General features: G+C 31.7%; 1 protein-coding gene across 1 annotated transcript; it reads right to left on the bottom strand.

The window, feature by feature from the left end:
- Positions 1 to 11,450: 11,450 nt before the first annotated feature.
- Positions 11,451 to 17,741, bottom strand: mRpL54 (mitochondrial ribosomal protein L54). Its single transcript, XM_076494156.1, has 2 exons — positions 17,574 to 17,741; positions 11,451 to 12,057 (listed from the first exon to the last, which is right to left on the bottom strand). The coding sequence occupies exons 1-2, from the start codon at positions 17,722 to 17,724 to the stop codon at positions 11,648 to 11,650; spliced, it is 561 nt and encodes a 186-aa protein (XP_076350271.1). The 5' UTR covers positions 17,725 to 17,741; the 3' UTR covers positions 11,451 to 11,647.
- Positions 17,742 to 19,215: the final 1,474 nt, after the last annotated feature.

Raw genomic sequence — 19,215 nt, 5'->3', positions numbered from 1 at the left:
TATTTAACACATTAACAAGTCAGTTCCTATAATCACATCATCAGAACTACTAAACAAACAAAGTGATTCAACAGAACTAGGGTTGTTTATTGTGATAACACAGCTACAGTTACTACTACTATTTAACACATTAACAAGTCAGTTCCTATAATCACATCATCAGAACTACTAAACAAACAAAGTGATTCAACAGAACTAGGGTTGTTTATTGTGATAACACAGCTACAGTTACTACTACTATTTAACACATTAACAAGTCAGTTCCTATAATCACATCATCAGAACTACTAAACAAACAAAGTGATTCAACAGAACTAGGGTTGTTTATTGTGATAACACAGCTACAGTTACTACTACTATTTAACACATTAACAAGTCAGTTCCTATAATCACATCATCAGAACTACTAAACAAACAAAGTGATTCAACAGAACTAGGGTTGTTTATTGTGATAACACAGCTACAGTTACTACTACTATTTAACACATTAACAAGTCAGTTCCTATAATCACATCATCAGAACTACTAAACAAACAAAGTGATTCAACAGAACTAGGGTTGTTTATTGTGATAACACAGCTACAGTTACTACTACTATTTAACACATTAACAAGTCAGTTCCTATAATCACATCATCAGAACTACTAAACAAACAAAGTGATTCAACAGAACTAGGGTTGTTTATTGTGATAACACAGCTACAGTTACTACTACTATTTAACACATTAACAAGTCAGTTCCTATAATCACATCATCAGAACTACTAAACAAACAAAGTGATTCAACAGAACTAGGGTTGTTTATTGTGATAACACAGCTACAGTTACTACTACTATTTAACACATTAACAAGTCAGTTCCTATAATCACATCATCAGAACTACTAAACAAACAAAGTGATTCAACAGAACTAGGGTTGTTTATTGTGATAACACAGCTACAGTTACTACTACTATTTAACACATTAACAAGTCAGTTCCTATAATCACATCATCAGAACTACTAAACAAACAAAGTGATTCAACAGAACTAGGGTTGTTTATTGTGATAACACAGCTACAGTTACTACTACTATTTAACACATTAACAAGTCAGTTCCTATAATCACATCATCAGAACTACTAAACAAACAAAGTGATTCAACAGAACTAGGGTTGTTTATTGTGATAACACAGCTACAGTTACTACTACTATTTAACACATTAACAAGTCAGTTCCTATAATCACATCATCAGAACTACTAAACAAACAAAGTGATTCAACAGAACTAGGGTTGTTTATTGTGATAACACAGCTACAGTTACTACTACTATTTAACACATTAACAAGTCAGTTCCTATAATCACATCATCAGAACTACTAAACAAACAAAGTGATTCAACAGAACTAGGGTTGTTTATTGTGATAACACAGCTACAGTTACTACTACTATTTAACACATTAACAAGTCAGTTCCTATAATCACATCATCAGAACTACTAAACAAACAAAGTGATTCAACAGAACTAGGGTTGTTTATTGTGATAACACAGCTACAGTTACTACTACTATTTAACACATTAACAAGTCAGTTCCTATAATCACATCATCAGAACTACTAAACAAACAAAGTGATTCAACAGAACTAGGGTTGTTTATTGTGATAACACAGCTACAGTTACTACTACTATTTAACACATTAACAAGTCAGTTCCTATAATCACATCATCAGAACTACTAAACAAACAAAGTGATTCAACAGAACTAGGGTTGTTTATTGTGATAACACAGCTACAGTTACTACTACTATTTAACACATTAACAAGTCAGTTCCTATAATCACATCATCAGAACTACTAAACAAACAAAGTGATTCAACAGAACTAGGGTTGTTTATTGTGATAACACAGCTACAGTTACTACTACTATTTAACACATTAACAAGTCAGTTCCTATAATCACATCATCAGAACTACTAAACAAACAAAGTGATTCAACAGAACTAGGGTTGTTTATTGTGATAACACAGCTACAGTTACTACTACTATTTAACACATTAACAAGTCAGTTCCTATAATCACATCATCAGAACTACTAAACAAACAAAGTGATTCAACAGAACTAGGGTTGTTTATTGTGATAACACAGCTACAGTTACTACTACTATTTAAACACATTAACAAGTCAGTTCCTATAATCACATCATCAGAACTACTAAACAAACAAAGTGATTCAACAGAACTAGGGTTGTTTATTGTGATAACACAGCTACAGTTACTACTACTATTTAACACATTAACAAGTCAGTTCCTATAATCACATCATCAGAACTACTAAACAAACAAAGTGATTCAACAGAACTAGGGTTGTTTATTGTGATAACACAGCTACAGTTACTACTACTATTTAACACATTAACAAGTCAGTTCCTATAATCACATCATCAGAACTACTAAACAAACAAAGTGATTCAACAGAACTAGGGTTGTTTATTGTGATAACACAGCTACAGTTACTACTACTATTTAACACATTAACAAGTCAGTTCCTATAATCACATCATCAGAACTACTAAACAAACAAAGTGATTCAACAGAACTAGGGTTGTTTATTGTGATAACACAGCTACAGTTACTACTACTATTTAACACATTAACAAGTCAGTTCCTATAATCACATCATCAGAACTACTAAACAAACAAAGTGATTCAACAGAACTAGGGTTGTTTATTGTGATAACACAGCTACAGTTACTACTACTATTTAACACATTAACAAGTCAGTTCCTATAATCACATCATCAGAACTACTAAACAAACAAAGTGATTCAACAGAACTAGGGTTGTTTATTGTGATAACACAGCTACAGTTACTACTACTATTTAACACATTAACAAGTCAGTTCCTATAATCACATCATCAGAACTACTAAACAAACAAAGTGATTCAACAGAACTAGGGTTGTTTATTGTGATAACACAGCTACAGTTACTACTACTATTTAACACATTAACAAGTCAGTTCCTATAATCACATCATCAGAACTACTAAACAAACAAAGTGATTCAACAGAACTAGGGTTGTTTATTGTGATAACACAGCTACAGTTACTACTACTATTTAACACATTAACAAGTCAGTTCCTATAATCACATCATCAGAACTACTAAACAAACAAAGTGATTCAACAGAACTAGGGTTGTTTATTGTGATAACACAGCTACAGTTACTACTACTATTTAACACATTAACAAGTCAGTTCCTATAATCACATCATCAGAACTACTAAACAAACAAAGTGATTCAACAGAACTAGGGTTGTTTATTGTGATAACACAGCTACAGTTACTACTACTATTTAACACACTAACAAGTCAGTTCCTATAATCACATCATCAGAACTACTAAACAAACAAAGTGATTCAACAGAACTAGGGTTGTTTATTGTGATAACACAGCTACAGTTACTACTACTATTTAACACATTAACAAGTCAGTTCCTATAATCACATCATCAGAACTACTAAACAAACAAAGTGATTCAACAGAACTAGGGTTGTTTATTGTGATAACACAGCTACAGTTACTACTACTATTTAACACATTAACAAGTCAGTTCCTATAATCACATCATCAGAACTACTAAACAAACAAAGTGATTCAACAGAACTAGGGTTGTTTATTGTGATAACACAGCTACAGTTACTACTACTATTTAACACATTAACAAGTCAGTTCCTATAATCACATCATCAGAACTACTAAACAAACAAAGTGATTCAACAGAACTAGGGTTGTTTATTGTGATAACACAGCTACAGTTACTACTACTATTTAACACATTAACAAGTCAGTTCCTATAATCACATCATCAGAACTACTAAACAAACAAAGTGATTCAACAGAACTAGGGTTGTTTATTGTGATAACACAGCTACAGTTACTACTACTATTTAACACATTAACAAGTCAGTTCCTATAATCACATCATCAGAACTACTAAACAAACAAAGTGATTCAACAGAACTAGGGTTGTTTATTGTGATAACACAGCTACAGTTACTACTACTATTTAACACATTAACAAGTCAGTTCCTATAATCACATCATCAGAACTACTAAACAAACAAAGTGATTCAACAGAACTAGGGTTGTTTATTGTGATAACACAGCTACAGTTACTACTACTATTTAACACATTAACAAGTCAGTTCCTATAATCACATCATCAGAACTACTAAACAAACAAAGTGATTCAACAGAACTAGGGTTGTTTATTGTGATAACACAGCTACAGTTACTACTACTATTTAACACATTAACAAGTCAGTTCCTATAATCATGTGATCAGAACTACTAAACAAACAAAGTGATTCAACAGAACTAGGGTTGTTTATTGTGATAACACAGCTACAGTTACTACTACTATTTAACACACTAACAAGTCAGTTCCTATAATCACATAACACATCAGAACTACTAAACAAACAAAGTGATTCAACAGAACTAGGGTTGTTTATTGTGATAACACAGCTACAGTTACTACTACTATTTAACACATTAACAAGTCAGTTCCTATAATCACATCATCAGAACTACTAAACAAACAAAGTGATTCAACAGAACTAGGGTTGTTTATTGTGATAACACAGCTACAGTTACTACTACTATTTAACACATTAACAAGTCAGTTCCTATAATCACATCATCAGAACTACTAAACAAACAAAGTGATTCAACAGAACTAGGGTTGTTTATTGTGATAACACAGCTACAGTTACTACTACTATTTAACACATTAACAAGTCAGTTCCTATAATCACATCATCAGAACTACTAAACAAACAAAGTGATTCAACAGAACTAGGGTTGTTTATTGTGATAACACAGCTACAGTTACTACTACTATTTAACACACTAACAAGTCAGTTCCTATAATCACATCATCAGAACTACTAAACAAACAAAGTGATTCAACAGAACTAGGGTTGTTTATTGTGATAACACAGCTACAGTTACTACTACTATTTAACACACTAACAAGTCAGTTCCTATAATCATGTGATCAGAACTACTAAACAAACAAAGTGATTCAACAGAACTAGGGTTGTTTATTGTGATAACACAGCTACAGTTACTACTACTATTTAACACACTAACAAGTCAGTTCCTATAATCATGTGATCAGAACTACTAAACAAACAAAGTGATTCAACAGAACTAGGGTTGTTTATTGTGATAACACAGCTACAGTTACTACTACTATTTAACACATTAACAAGTCAGTTCCTATAATCACATCATCAGAACTACTAAACAAACAAAGTGATTCAACAGAACTAGGGTTGTTTATTGTGATAACACAGCTACAGTTACTACTACTATTTAACACACTAACAAGTCAGTTCCTATAATCACATCATCAGAACTACTAAACAAACAAAGTGATTCAACAGAACTAGGGTTGTTTATTGTGATAACACAGCTACAGTTACTACTATTTACTACTATTTATCACACACTAACAAGTCAGTTCCTATAATCATAGTCATCAGAACATTCCACACTAAACAAACAACAGAGTTCCAGGACATCTGCACATATACCACCTGACTGACTCACCAGGTACATAAACAAATTAAACATTAAGACGTATAAAAGTTTTGATGTCTATAACTATCATCTTCAGCTTATCCAGACGTGTTTCATTCATCTATTAAGCAACTTATAGTTTTTTACTTTTAATTACAGTTAGGATAAGTAGAAAAACGTGATTATCCCATGATATTTACAACTGAGAAATTTTACTCCGAGTTCAGTTGTTCAACTAAACAGTACACAGTGAAAAGTAATCATAAGATTACATATATTAACTAATTTACAAAATACAGATTATAGAGAATCACGTTTTTTACTGAATCCAGCACGGGTTAAAATTAGATGTTTGTGATATCAAAATACAAAGTCTATAGTTTTGTATAAATTAGGAACTCAAACTAACAATACTGACAAGGTGAAATATAAAATAAGAATTTCATATCTTTTTATTTTCCTGAGATATGAATTACTTGTTGAATCAAACACAGTGACCCCATTCACCTCTTTCCATTTGTGTTTGTCAATGGTCCTTGTATACTCTTAATACAATACCAATACACAACTTAGAATGTCCCCCTAGTGGTTTTCTCAGCCATTTTAATCTGGGAAAAGGCTATCACATACTTTTGATCCAAGATTTCAAGGAGGGAGGTTGTGTCTCTAGTCTGCTTGAAGTTTCATATGATTTTGGACCTAAATACTGCTTAGTTACAAATTATAGTGGAATTCTGTGGTATCAGTGTAGTTATTTATGATTTTTGGTGATTCATCTGTATATAAAACCTAAAAAAAAACGTTTATTTGATATCTTCTATGAGTAAAATTTTAAAAGGCTTAGCAACCTTTGTCCAACAGCAACAAAGTTCAAAGGTCATAGCTAGAAGATAATTGTTTGATTACTTCTTTATTTATTGTGCATATATATTTTAAATAAGTTATGAAACTTATGTCTAAACAGTAGTAATCTATATACACATGTAATGATTTTGACATTACTGTATAATACAAAACACCAGTCCACTAAAATACAGTCAGACCTGGATGTGGAATAGATTTATCATAACGTGAAATCACTTTGCACTCGGATTAGTAACTAAACAGACTCGATGTTTTCACAAACAAATATTTAGTAAAAATATTTCATAAATAATCTGATTTTGTGTGTACAAAAACACTTGTAAACTTTACTAAATGTTTGCCAAATTTTGTTAAGGTACACATACTGTATAAAAAATTGTATGGTAAATACTTAACACGAACAAGGGTGTATTATACTGAGACCATTGTGAAAGAGTTAACGAACAAGTCATCTTGTAAGCTTCAATAACATTACTTAAAAAACTAAACCTTAACCTATTGTTATACAATCAGCCTTTTATACCCAGAATCATCCTAGAAGCTCTCTGTGAACCCTTTAAAGTAAGATAATATTATTTCTTAGGTATTTTCAGGATGTTATAAAAATATGTAGGTTCAAGAAGTGTTGATAGAAATGAAATAGAAATCCTATAACCCTAGCACTTTCAAAAGGTGGTTCTTTTGAAAGAGATTAGGTTTATAGGTTTCTATTTCATTTCTTGTATATTGACACTAAAACTGTACAAAGTGTGACCTAACATGTGATTTATATACAACTTATAACCACCACATCTGTAGTGTAAATACACCCTATAATTCTATCAGCTGTACTAATAACAACAGAGCCTTGTGTCAATGAATGAAATGACACTACAATACTAAGAAATATTTGTTAAGTCCTGGTTCCCTATCAATATTATTTATGTAATAAAAAACAAACTTCTGGTCATATTTTCATCATATCTCCTGATTGTCAGGTCATACATTATTCATAATTAAACTACTTTGGTTACTTTCCTAAGAAATAAAATTTTTTTACTGTTACTAAACAAGTCGTCAATGTTTGACAGCTGCCACTCCACATAGAATCATCTAGATTCATTGTGGTCTCTTCTTCAGTTACTTTGGTATTCTGTAAAAGTCAACACAAGAACACATCACTTGTTTGTGTGCATCAGAAGATATAACAAGTTCTAATACAGTTAAATGTTTGTAAACAAACACAGCTTGTCACATAATCCACCTAATTATTAAAGTTAATGTCATTCAATAAAGTACAGAGCAACTGCTGTTAGATGGTGTACAAAACCTACCTTGTGGTTTCTCAGACACAAATATAACAAACATTTTAATATCTGTTACAACTGTTTAATCACAGAATGCTTCTTTCATAAACTTGTTCTTGTTGTAGTTTTGTTCTGTTAAACTGCTGTTATGTTGTAACTTATGACCAACTAGACAATCAACATCATTTTATAACATGTAGCAACTCAGTTGTTTTATGAAACATACTTTTAGTTTTACCTTTCAAAAGATAAACCTGATTATATCATATCTCGGACATTTAAAACAAAAGCCACGATTACATGTACAATTGCCATTTGGATCACACCAATTGTTTGTACAGAAAATTTTTAAATGAACCTTGTAGCCAGAAACCAGTTTTGTACAAATAATACTGAAGCACAACCTTTAGCCAGAAATGATCTTACCAGTAGAGCTGAACAATTACTTTGATTTATCACAAGTAAATTAATACCATGAAAACAACCAACTAACCAAGCTTGGTGTTTCCATTTGTTACCCAACATGTCATACAAAGACAGATCTTGCAGATTGTTTTATCTTGAACTAAAAATGTTAGAGAGAACCTAACTGAGGTGTTCAAGAATAACAGAATTGATAGTTTATTTCTTTATCATATTTTGTACTTAATAGTGAATGTAGTAAGTCTTGGAGATATAAATATGGCACAGTTGGCATCAACATGAGCTAAAATAGCTTCATTTTTATCAAAGGGACGTTTGGTCTTTGGAAAAGATGTCTTCAGATATAGGTGTAATTAATTTAACAAAATTCAAAACAAAACTTGATGAATATTTACATGATAATGGTTGGATTGAACAGATGAAATGTACCAGAATGTTGCAAGTTTTATAACCTAATATCTTTCTTCGTACCATAACAGCTGGAATTTAATCTGAAATCTTCCTGTTAGAATAACTTCAATGTTATCCTCTAACCTAGCATCTTCCCTTCAGACTATGACCACTCTATTTGAATGCTTTAACAACACCAACAAAAGTTAAAAATCAGAAACATAACAGAAATAGAATACTATAATGGATCTATCTGTAATAGGCAAAAACTCACTCAATAATTTAGTATAATAATAAATGTGAACCATAGCCAATAAATTAAAAGATAACAGAAGATTTCTACATCCATCTAACTGTTAATATTTAGTAGTCAGAGTCAGAAAAGCTGGAAACCCCTCTTGAAAGTACTCAGCTGAGTTGATTCAAGTCCTTGTGAGGGGAAAACCAGACAGCTGGGAATAAAATCTTGGCCATCAACACTACCAAAATAATCTATCTCACCACTTCCAGGAAGATACCAGCAATTAGTAGTTAAAAATAAAGAACTGCTAACCCTAACAGTTGATCATCACAGCCTTACCTTTAAAGTTAAAAAGTCAAATACATTACCTTCACTCATAACAATCACCTGCTCAGGTCTCTAAGTGTAGCACTTTCTCCGAGTAACTACTGTGACATTCATTTGTAATATTACAACAATTATGTAAAGTATCAGAATCTAGTTGTTAATACCATTACTATTAATACTAGACTATCTATGCAGCTTTTCATAACTACAACATTAGGCTTAGCTCAATTGCTAATAGAAAAAATTAATTTTGAACTTGAATTATTCGTTTCTCTGCAAGCAGTACTATTAATACCAGTCTTTATTATGGTCCTCATCAATTTTTATATTAATTTCAAATAATGTTTTTATTTTTCAGCAATTAGTTTGTTTGTTTTTGAATTTCACGCAAAGCCACTCGAGGGCTACCTGTGCTAGCCGTCCCTAATTTAGCAGTGTAAGACTAGAGGGAAGGCAGCTAGTCATCACCACCCACCGCAAACTCTTGGGCTACTCCTTTACCAACAATATGGGATTGACCGTCATATTATAACACCACCATGGCTGCAAGGGTGAGCATCTTTTGTGCAACGGAGATTCAAACCCGCAACCGTCAGATAATGAGTTGAATGCCTTAGTCCACCAGGTCTAACAGAAATGGAAGTTTATAACAAAAACAATAAATTCAGTAATAACCATAACTCATCCCATAAACAAGAAGTAATGTCATTATATTTATCAGTTCCAAAATATTTCTATTTATTAAATTTTCTAGTTCTACACACCTAAATGACACCTATTATTTTAAACGTAAGAATGCTTACAAACACAGTTTTTACACCAACATTAGTTCTACAGTTAACTGTAACAAATATCAAAAGTGAACTTACCTGTTGCTATCTTCTATAAAACCTGTAAACTACTGTAATAGCCTAATTATAAAATTGTTTTTAATCAGGCTATGATATTTATAATTGCCTTGCTATGGGTAACCACATAATTCTTTTTTTCACATTTGTTGCATTTCCAAATGTCTCTCTGTCTATGCATGTAGGTCACTAAGTCTTACAACCTGGAGGCTGTTCTGTTATAATACTGACTTTCGTAGACCTAGAAAAGTATATAACATTTTTCTTTCGTATAGTTTCTTAAGAAAATTATTAATATGTACTTAAGATTGCCTTCTAAGTAAACTAATATGATACAAAGGAAACAGTGGTATTATCAAAAACTGAATGTTTTTACTTTGAAACAATAAACTTTGTTTTTGTCTTCTCACAGTATAACGACTACAGATGTGGAAGTTCTGGTATCAATATCTATCACCAAAGCACTTTAATTTGTAAATGTTATGTATATTCATTAACAAAACAGTTCCTGTATATTCATTAACAAAACAGTTCCTTCTTTCCTACTATCAGTTATCTAGAAAACACTATTACACAGTATGTCACAGTGAGATTGTAACATCAGATATTGTTTATGTGGGTATACTTTACTGAAAATTTGTCTTATTTTAAATCTCATGACAACATTAGGTTTACTTTGTGCTGTGAATGTCATGTTTAAATTATTTTAACTCATTCTAGTATTGTTCTTACAAATACCATGGTAGAATTCAATATATTAATAAATGTAAATAAAACTATCAATAGATGGCACTGCATGTTTCCCGGTTCATTGCAAAATAATTTACAAGATTATAAATTTTTCTTCCGACTTTCAAGGAATTATTTGCATAACCCCTAAACCTCCTCAATAAATACTTTTATAAGTATCAGTTATTTTCTTTGTCTTATTTACACAGGGGGCTGAATAACAATCTTAAATGAGACAAAATTTTAAGTTTCAATATCTTTCCAGAATTACTATAAATTACAACACAGAATCACAAACCTGCAGCTTATAACAGTGTACATTCTTTAAATTTTTGTTTTACTGGCCCTTGAACTGTCTCTCATGAAGAGGTAGACATGCTGCTCAATGTTGTGGTATCTATAATACACCTCATCGGTTATAAGTTTTAAATCTCTCGTAACTATTGAGGAGTTCTGGAAGTGTGTGATTTTTATCATTTATGGTTCCACGACTTTGAAAATTATGCTCGTTCTTTATAAAATAAAAAATTTAAATATTTTTTAACTGACTGAATACTTGTGTACTGATGCTTAATGTATTCATACAGATTGATAGCAAAGCATTTTAAATGTAACTATGAACGGTTACAGCATATGCACTTGAACTTACCCGAGGTGAAACACATAAATAACACACATTCTTTCCTCTAAAAACCCAGGTATGAGTAAGATCCAATCCTACCTTTCCACAAGATAGGTATGAAAACATTATAATAATGGTTGAAACCTTCCGTTTTTGTTGGACAAATTTTTTTATTGGCAATAAAGAAACGTACAAAATACACTGAATTTGGAAACCAACATTAGTTTCTCTAACACCCACCCTACACAGCGATAAACACAATGGATGTAAGCTTGTTTTCTGGGACTGTCAAACTACATGTTTTTGTACAATTTAATAAATGGGTCTCACAAGAAACTGGTGCTTTCCTATTCAATACCTTTCACCTTCACCCCAGGGTCATAATGGTGAAAAGCAAGAGCTCTAAACCTAATAGCCTTCAACTTTTCAAGTTTCTCCTTTTCGTTCACACGCATCTCACCGAGTCTCTTAGTTTTTAAAAGTCTATTTCCTCTAGCAATGTTCAAACGGTGTAGCCTTTCCCAATATTGCAAGGTGTTTGGATTTAACTCTTCTAGTGAAGGAAGAGGACCTAATCTGAGATCCCAGATCCAATCAGGATATTCGTTGTCATCTTTAATTTTTACATCCTGCCCATCTGTATAGATGTTGCTACCACAAACGTAATTGACCAGCTTGTGAGGATCTGTTTCAACTGGTAACCTTTTCTTTTGCACAGCCACACCAACTGATCCTTTACCTTTTCCTCCCAGTCCAGCTGGAATATTAACATATAAAAGTAATAAATATAAACAAAAATATAACATGTAGAAAATACAATGTATGTTTGTACTAAACTTTGATGGACTTCAGAAGGTGTGAAGACCAACTAGTTTTTTAAAACACGTTATCAAGATGAAAGATGGTTTTGTCTTTTTTTTCATGATAATGTCATATTTATAGAACTAAAACAATTAAACCAATAACTTAATAAGTAAAAATGTCAAGGAAGTTGTATAAGTAAAAGTAAAATATGTCAACCACACCACATCTGACACAGCATTTTACCCAATGCTAATTATCCACCCACCCACAAACAACTTAAGACAGAAAACAATTGTAGGATCTGTTACATTTAACATATCTCTCATATGTTTTTTACAAACAGCCCTCCTAACTATGTCTGTGTTCAATTTATGTTATAGCTAAATGATTTCACACAGACTAATAATGTTAGATAAAAGGAAAACATTTATCTCGTGAGAAAATAAATCAGTAAGGACAAAAGATTTTAACCATTAAGATGAATACCAAGATATTGAAACCACATCTTCATGTTTATCCAGTTTTTAACTGTTCGCTATCACATTCTAACATGTTCCTTTGGTTTCAAAAGATGCCAGTAACTCTGGTGTTATCTACCAGTTATAAGAAGCTTGACACAGGAAGTTTGGTTAAGTTTAACATCAAAACAATCTCATATCAAACCTACTAGTGTTGTGTCTCTGATGTTATTAATTGTTTTCATGAACAATTTGACAATACCTATCAGTAATCACAGCCAATCCTTTATCCTGAGTACACTAGATCCAATTTGATGAACAATTTGACAATACTTATCAGTAATCACGGCCAATCCTTTATCCTGAGTACACTGGATCCAATTTGATGAACAATTTGACAATACTTATCAGTAATCACTGCCAATCCTTTATCCTGAGTACACTGGATCCAATTTGATGAACAATTTGACAATACTTATCAGTAATCACAGCCAATCCTTTATCCTGAGTACACTAGATCCAATTTGATGAACAATTTGACAATACTTATCAGTAATCACGGCCAATCCTTTATCCTGAGTACACTGGATCCAATTTGATGAACAATTTGACAATACTTATCAGTAATCACACGTAATCCTTTACCCTGAGTACACTGGACCCAATTTGATGAACAATTTGACAATCCTTATCAATAATCACACGTAATCCTTTACCCTGAGTACACTGGACCCAATTTGATGAACAATTTGACAATACTTATCAGTAATCACACGCAATCCTTTATCCTGAGTACACTGGATCCAATTTGATGAACAATTTGACAATACTTATCAGTAATAACAGGCAATCCTTTATCCTGAGTACACTGGATCCAATTTGATGAACAATTTGACAATACTTATCAGTAATCACAGCCAATCCTTTATCCTGAGTACACTGGATCCAATTTGATGAACAATTTGACAATACTTATCAGTAATCACACGCAATCCTTTACCCTGAGTACACTGGACCCAATTTGATGAACAATTTGACAATACTTATCAGTAATCACACGCAATCCTTTATCCTGAGTACACTGGATCCAATTTGATGAACAATTTGACAATACTTATCAGTAATCACAGGCAATCCTTTATCCCGAGTACACTGGATCCAATTTGATGAACAATTTGACAATACTTATCAGTAATCACAGGCAATCCTTTATCCCGAGTACACTGGATCCAATTTGATGAACAATTTGACAATACTTATCAGTAATCACAGCCAATCCTTTATCCTGAGTACACTGGATCCAATTTGATGAACAATTTGACAATACTTATCAGTAATCATAGCCAATCCTTTATCCTGAGTACACTGGATCCAATTTGATGAACAATTTGACAATACTTATCAGTAATCATGGCCAATCCTTTATCCTGAGTACACTTAATCCAATTTGATGAACAATTTGACAATACTTATCAGTAATCACGGCCAATCCTTTATCCTGAATACACTTAATCCAATTTGATGAACAATTTGACAATACTTATCAGTAATCACAGCCAATCCTTTATCCTGAGTACACTGGATCCAATTTGATGAACAATTTGACAATACTTATCAGTAATCATGGCCAATCCTTTATCCTGAGTATACTGGATCCAATTTGATGAACAATTGGACAATACTTATCAGTAATCACAGGCAATTCTTTATCCTGAGTACACTGGATCCAATTTGATGAACAATTTGACAATACTTATCAGTAATAACGGCCAATCCTTTATCCTGAGTATACTGGATCCAATTTGATGAACAATTTGACAATACTTATCAGTAATCACAGCCAATCCTTTATCCTGAGTACACTGGATCCAATTTGATGAACAATTTGACAATACTTATCAGTAATCATGGCCAATCCTTTATCCTGAGTATACTGGATCCAATTTTATGAACAATTTGACAATACTTATCAGTAATCACAGCCAATCCTTTATGCTGAGTACACTGGATCCAATTTGATGAACAATTTGACAATACTTATCAGTAATCACAGGCAATCATTTATCCTGAGTACACTGGATCCAATTTGATGAACAATTTGACAATACTTATCAGTAATCACAGCCAATCCTTTATCCTGAGTATACTGGATCCAAGAAATGTTTTGTGGTTAATAACAAGGAATCCAGTTTTTGGGATATGAAAATTTAAGACAGCTTGCCCAGGTAAAGAGAAAACTATGTATTGTATTCATTTTTGTGTCGCATAGCATGTTGAATGGTTCAGATGAGAGTTTGTTGTAATGTCAAAATCCAAAGTCTGTAGGAACTCAAATTACCTAGATTAATAAGATAGAATACAAGAATCTCCTATTTTTTCTATTTGCTGAGATATTACTGAGGTAGTGGATCAAACACAGTGGCCCCCACTTATGTCTTCCCATTTTTAAAACTGTCCTTAAATACACTTAATTATGTACATGTCAAGTGAATAACCAATCAAAACCATAGTATTTCATGTGTTGGATACAGTCCTGTTTTTTTGAAGCAGTATTTAAAGGAGGTAGGTTGTATCTTTAGCCTGCTTGAAATTAATTACTAAACTAAATAAATTATTGTGGAATTTTATGATGTCAATATAGTTATTTATTATTTTTGGTTATTGAAATGTTTATACATAAAGCCTGAAGAAGAAATGTTTCATTTTATATTCTCCAAATGTGAGATTTCTTGAGGCTTAACAACCTATAAGAAGTAGTAACTAAGTAAAAAGGTCATTGGGTCATATCTTCATTTGTTTTATGTTTGTATAAAAATTTGTTTAAGAACTTATTTGTAAATAACACTAATCTACACACACACATATAATAATTGAAATGTAGCTGTGTATTACAAAATACTAGTCAACTAAAACATAACAAAGACAGATCACATTGTAAAAGTTAAAAGTCATTTTTATATTGTTGGATACAGTACCAATGTGTGTTGCATTATTGTAACTTATCTTTACACATATAAATGTGACATTATGAGACTTAAGCTAGTTATACTAAACACTTGTGTCTTTGAGTTATAATTTGGAGTTATTCTAGAAGTAAAAATTATAATGTATATTCATTTCTTAATTTTTTATCACAGTGAAGAGGGTGGTCAAATTGACATACCCCCCCATGGTTAGGGTAGAGAAAAAAAAAAAAAGACAAAATATAGTCTTCCTGAAAACAAGTACTTGAAACATATTCAGCAAATAATATCCGAGATTTTTAATACAAAAAATAGTTGTTGTTTTTTAATCATGACATAAGACTCACTTTGTAGTCTGAATAGTAACTCAATACTTTCACAAACAAATCTTAAGTAAAAGTTATGTCATTAAAATATACAAATGTTTCTGTACATTATTAAAGTCTACCAAATTTTGTAAAAAAATATAACTGCACCAAAGGTTGTCATATAAATAATTAACATGTGCATATGTGTACACGAACTTGCATATATTTTACCAAGCTCCTTGTGAAAGGGTTTCAATTTATGTAAAGTCTGTGGTACGTGTCAACTTCCTGTTATTTATGTAAATTTGAAATGCTGGTATTGACATTAAATGGATCATTTTACATTTCACATGCCAAGTAAGAGAACAGGTTTAAAAAGTTCCAGAAGTGCTTACACTGACATTCTGTATTTTATGAATTTTGCTTTTTTGTAAAGTTCCAGTATCATTGGATATACAGTAATGCACTTATTCAAGTTTGTAGAAAATACAAGTGATGTGAGAAAAAAGATGGAAGATTACAAACCCAAACTTTGAACTCAATGTTCAGAAATGAGGAAAAAACAAAAATACTAAATATAATTCTGTGAGTTCTTAGATGAACTTGTATTACAGGGACCAGTAGACTATCATAACATTTTACATAAAATATATTATTTTGCTTGGTATAGTCCAGAGATAAACTACCCAAATTATTCCTGGTTTAAGATGCTTATGACATAATTAGAACTCTATCTTGTATCCTCTAGAATGCAGCACTTAAAATGGTCTGATTTAGATTTTCAAATTGTTATGGGCTTTAATAAGCTACCCAAAAGGGGTTCAGAGAAGAGGTGAAGATATAATGTTGAATACTAAAATGGATACAAGCTACAAAAGTTCATATCCAGGCTGATAATCTGGCTGAATATTTTTATAATTAGTTATTAATCTGTTAAATGTTTTTGTACCTTACGTGATTAGTGCTGGTAATCTCAAACTAATTTAGTTCTGTTTGATGATTTTCCTCGATGTAAGTAGTTATACAGACTAGTTTGGTTGGTGACTTTGATGGGTTTAGTTTGAATTTTGCACGAACCTACACAAGGGTCATCTGAACTAGCTTACACTATGTATCAGCGTAAGGCTAAACGGAAGTCATCACAACCCACTACCAACTCTTTGGCGACTTTTTTTACCAATGAATAATGGGATTGACTGTTACATTATAAGGCCCTCATAGCTGAAAGTGTAAGCATGTTTGGTGTGACAGAGATGAGATTGATGGGCCACATGGCCTAAATTTATCATCACATTTTATACTTAAAATATAATTTCCATTACTTCGGGAAATTGGCCTTTATTAATTTAAAGACTTAAAATAATAATTATATACGATTTATATTTGTCAACATTTGGAAAGTATTTATGTTCTGGATTAAGGCTTAAAAAAATAGACAAAACTATTAAGTACTACTTAATTTACTCCTTAGGCTAAAACGTAAAATACTCAAAATATTGGACTAAACAACAGAACTTAAAAGTTTGTTCAGCACATTATACAAGTTTTTTATCTGCTTTTCTTCTTTAATTTAGTGAATCTTTCAGAGCCTGAAAATCTACGACTTTATATTAGGATTCCCAATTAAATCAAACTGATTAAAATCCCGAAGCTTCGAACTTCGAGGAGTTATGGTACTTGTTGCAACTTATATTACAGATCTTTAAATATTTCGACATTAAATAAAAACGCGCAACATACCTATCGATGGCTTTTTAGCATATCCTAATTTTGAAGCGTTGTGTGGTGTCCAGGAAGTACCTAACAAATTATTCTTCGTAAAGTTTTTAAACGTGATAAAGGTCCTTTTTATGTTCAACGTTACAGTAGTAGCCATTTTTATTTTAATCATTTAATCTCGTCACCAACATCCAACAAGAAATCACCAATATTTTTTTTATAAAGTATATAAATTGTGGTTTCAAAATTTCTACCTTTCTGCTAAGGTTGTTGGAAACTTCCTTTTTTACGTTAATTTTATCTTTGAGCATAATAAAATAAAACTTTTTTAAAAATAATAGAAACAATGCTCAAAACCTTGTGTTACCGCGTAAGTTGCTATCTTGTTGTATAACAAGTTTTTAACAAACAAAATATGCTGTTTTCACATAATTGTCAAATTTAATAATAATAATACATTACACTGCATACATTTTTTCATTCTCGTTGAAAACAAAATTTATGTAACATGTAACATTTCTCTTGTGTTTAGCTGGTGTCACCAAGCGACAAGACTGGAGAAGAGAACAACAACATTTTTGATATCAGTGTACCTGAATAATATCGCAATATTCTGTAGAATTCCTCTATTTTTTTTCTTCGTCAGATGACCAATAGTTTTATTAAGATGTCGTTAACGAAAAAGTATGCAAATTTGTTAATAGATTTGCCAAGTCAAATTAATTTACAGTTTTCAAGTAATTTCATATAATAACATACATATTATTAATCACAACAGGATTGCGGAAAAAGCTGGTGAAAATATTAAATTATGTTATAACTTGGCAACTGAAAGAAACGACTTGAATATAGAAGGGTGAAAGCTTGCTCCAATAGTGTATGTATGTATTAAATATATGAACCTGATGAAAACTTTCTCTCAAGGATTGTTATTCTAACAAAGTTTCGGTTTAATGTTGTTGTTGTTTTTTTATTTAAGGATGCACAGGAAAATGTGTTGAAAAACTTTTTTTAAAAAAACTGTTTCACTAGATTTCCCCAGCAATGAAATCTAAGTAATTACTTTTTACTATCATGTTATAAGAAAAAGCTGTCTCAAGTTGCTTAAAATTATTAGACTTAGACATTTAATTCATCAAAACTATCAAGTTTTCGGTATCGTATTTTATAGTAATTTAAATCGGATCAACTACATTGACAATAACAGTCAGTCTCTTTCTTGATTACGAGAAACCCACTTGAAATAAAAACGTATCTCAGAACGGCTGGTATGGGTATTAACGCTTTTATTGACAAGGAGAGAACAGTTCTCTCTTTCTTAAGCTGAGGATGACCTAGGAAGATCTAAACGCTGTTCTATCTTTATCAGTAAAAGCGTTAATACCCATACTAGCCGTTGTGATATACATTTTTATTTCAAGTGGGTTTCTCGTAATCAAGACTGAGTCTGTTTATCAAAGTCTTGTACACTAGAAGAAAACTAAAAAAAAAAAAAAACATCTACTCGACACCATCTTCACTGTCTATAAAGCCTTCAATAAACTTAATTGAGTATGGTGACATGTAACCAGCCCGACAACCTATTTAAAAAAGCAAGCTCTTCAATACAAAATCATCAGATAAGCTTTCCGCTTAATATAACACCTTAATTCCCTGAATATAG

This window comes from Tachypleus tridentatus, chromosome 3 (assembly GCF_004210375.1).
Source record: "Tachypleus tridentatus isolate NWPU-2018 chromosome 3, ASM421037v1, whole genome shotgun sequence".
In the NCBI taxonomy this organism is placed as follows: domain Eukaryota; kingdom Metazoa; phylum Arthropoda; class Merostomata; order Xiphosura; family Limulidae; genus Tachypleus; species Tachypleus tridentatus.
This window is presented reverse-complemented; position numbering and strand designations above follow the sequence as displayed.

Bases quoted from the DNA above. Each gene is read 5' to 3' on its own strand.
- mRpL54 (XM_076494156.1), bottom strand. From the start codon at position 17,724: ATGATTAAAATAAAAATGGCTACTACTGTAACGTTGAACATAAAAAGG. The intron at 12,058-17,573 runs GTATGTTGCGCG...TTAATATTCCAG, and splicing joins TGCTAAAAAGCCATCGATAG to CTGGACTGGGAGGAAAAGGT.